This window comes from Anomalospiza imberbis, chromosome 37 (assembly GCF_031753505.1).
Source record: "Anomalospiza imberbis isolate Cuckoo-Finch-1a 21T00152 chromosome 37, ASM3175350v1, whole genome shotgun sequence".
Taxonomy (NCBI): Eukaryota; Metazoa; Chordata; class Aves; order Passeriformes; family Viduidae; genus Anomalospiza; species Anomalospiza imberbis.
In genome coordinates this window covers 1238527-1240804 of record NC_089717.1, presented here as the reverse complement: position 1 = coordinate 1240804, position 2278 = coordinate 1238527, and the positions used below count along the sequence as shown (strand labels likewise).

The 2278-nt window shown below is 57.6% G+C and overlaps 1 protein-coding gene across 1 annotated transcript; it reads left to right on the top strand.

Annotated features, from left to right (window-relative positions):
* Nucleotides 1-336: 336 nt before the first annotated feature.
* LOC137464140 (zinc finger protein 436-like) lies at nucleotides 337-1698 on the top strand. Its single transcript, XM_068175466.1, has one exon. The coding sequence runs from the start codon at nucleotides 523-525 to the stop codon at nucleotides 1684-1686; it is 1164 nt and encodes a 387-aa protein (XP_068031567.1). The 5' UTR covers nucleotides 337-522; the 3' UTR covers nucleotides 1687-1698.
* Nucleotides 1699-2278: the final 580 nt, after the last annotated feature.

The window sequence follows — 2278 nt, the reverse complement described above, 5'->3', positions numbered from 1 at the left end:
GGAGAAGGTGCGATTGTGCAGGAGAAGGAGGAATAGCAGGAGGAAGAGGAGTGTGAGGAAGAGCAGAGACACAGGAGGAGGAGGAGGAGGAGCAGAAACAGGAAGCAGCACAAGGTTCCACCCCTCCCTGTGTCTGCAGCCTCCCCCCAGCCCCAGGAGCGCTGCTCCCCCCACATGCAGCAGGTGACTGTGGAGGGGGATCCAGGATTTTCACGGGGTTAATCTTGGTGTTTCTGAGCTTGCTTGGGCCAAATGTTGTTGCTTTGGTTTTATATGTCAGCTGGATCTTTATTTTTTGGAGGAGGTTTTTTGCTGACTTGAGAGGTTTGGGGAGTTTTTGCTCTGTGTCTTGAAGTTTACAGGATCTTTGAGCTGAATCTTGGTGTTTTGGAGGTTCTCACAGACACAAGATTCCCAATGACTTCCTGAGATGAAGTGTGGCTAGGAGGAACCTCCAGTCCAAGTTGCTCTCCTCTTGTTTTTTCCCCAAACCAGGATTTTTCATTCCCAGGGCGTTTCTGGATGAAGGAGGAGGAGGAAAAGCCCCGGAGATCCTGCAGGAGGAGGGGCTGCAAACCCAGCCCAGGGATCTGTGGGGAGGAAAGAGCCCCCCTGAGCCAGGAAGGCGGCCAGAGATCCAGCCGGAGCATGGAGCTTCTGGAGAAGGCTCATGGCAGGGAGAAGCCCCACAAGTGCTTGGAATGTGGGCAGGGATTCAGCCAGAGCTCTAACCTGATCCAGCACCAGAGGATCCACACTGGGGAACGGCCCTACGAGTGCTTGGAATGTGGGCAGGGATTCAGCCAGAGGTCTAACCTGATCCGGCACCAGAGGATCCACACTGGGGAACGGCCTTACGAGTGTGGGGAGTGTGGGAAGGGATTCAGCCAGAGCTCCACCCTGATCCAGCACCAGAGGGTTCACACTGGGGAACGGCCCTACGAGTGTGTGGAGTGTGGGAAGGGTTTCAGAGACAGCTCTGGCCTGATCCGTCACAAGGGGACTCACACCGGAGAGAGGCCCTACGAGTGTCCCCAGTGTGGGAAGAGGTTTCACACCACCTCCACTCTCCTCCTCCATGAGCGGATTCACACAGAGGAGAGGCCCTTCCGCTGCCCCGACTGTGGGAAGGGCTTCAAGCAAAACTCCCACCTCACCGTGCACCGGCGCATCCACACCGGGGAGAGGCCCTACGAGTGTGGGGAGTGTGCGAAGAGCTTCTCCAGGAGCTCCCACCTGATCCGCCACCAGGGGAGTCACACTGGGGAACGGCCCTACAAGTGTGGGGAGTGTGGGCAGGGTTTCAGCCGGAGCTCCACCCTGATCCAGCACCAGGTCATCCACACGGGGGAACGGCCCTACGAGTGCTTGGAATGTGGGCAGGGTTTCAACCACTGCTCCAACTTGATCGGACACAAGAGAATCCACACTGGGCAACGGCCCTACGAGTGTGGGGAGTGTGGGAAGAGCTTCAGAGAGAGCTCTGACCTGATCCGGCACCAGGTGATCCACACTGGGGAACGGCCCTACACCTGCTTGGAATGTGGAAAGGGCTTTGGGTGGAGCTCTGAACTGAGAAGACACCAGCGCATCCACAGCGGGGAGAGGCCCTACGAGTGTGGGGAGTGTGGGAAGAGCTTCTCCAGGAGCTCTCACTTGACCAGACACCAAGGGAGGCACCAGTAAGGGAAGCCCTGTTAGTGCCCCGAGTGAGGGAAGAGCTTGGAGTGAGGGAAGCGCTTCATGCGCTGCTCCAGCTCCATCCCCCATGGGCAGTTTCCCCCTGGATGATCCCCAGTGACCCCTGTTGTTCAGAGCCCTGGTGATCCGTGGTCCTGGTGATCCCCGTTGGCTGAGGGGATGGTGTTGGCTTCTTCTCCTTGTGCTGCTGTGATTTGGGAGGGTTCCCATGGATGGGGGAGGGGCGGTGAGTGGGGGGTCCTGTTGCACTGGGGGGGGCTCATGGATCAGGAGGGGTCCCAGCATTTTAAGGGGGGTCATCTAACGGGGTGAGGTAGTGCACGGGGGGTCCCGGTGCTCGGTGACTGGAAGTGTCGGAATCCAGGACATCCCTCTGGCTGCCCTGGATGGCTTGAGCTCCTGACAGGGGGCTCGGAGACCTTGGCACGGTGTCAAGAACACCTGTGGCTTTGGTTTTAGCCCCTGGAGAAAATTGCCAACGTTGTATGAGGAATTACAAGCCACGAGGGTTTGAGTAGGGTGGTAGGTGAATTAACACAGGGTGAAAAAGTAGAATTTTAGGGTTTTAAAATAAGGG

Excerpts from the sequence above, each read along its gene's own strand:
- LOC137464140 (XM_068175466.1), top strand. The coding sequence starts at position 523 with ATGAAGGAGGAGGAGGAAAAGCCCCGGAGATCCTGCAGGAGGAGGGGC.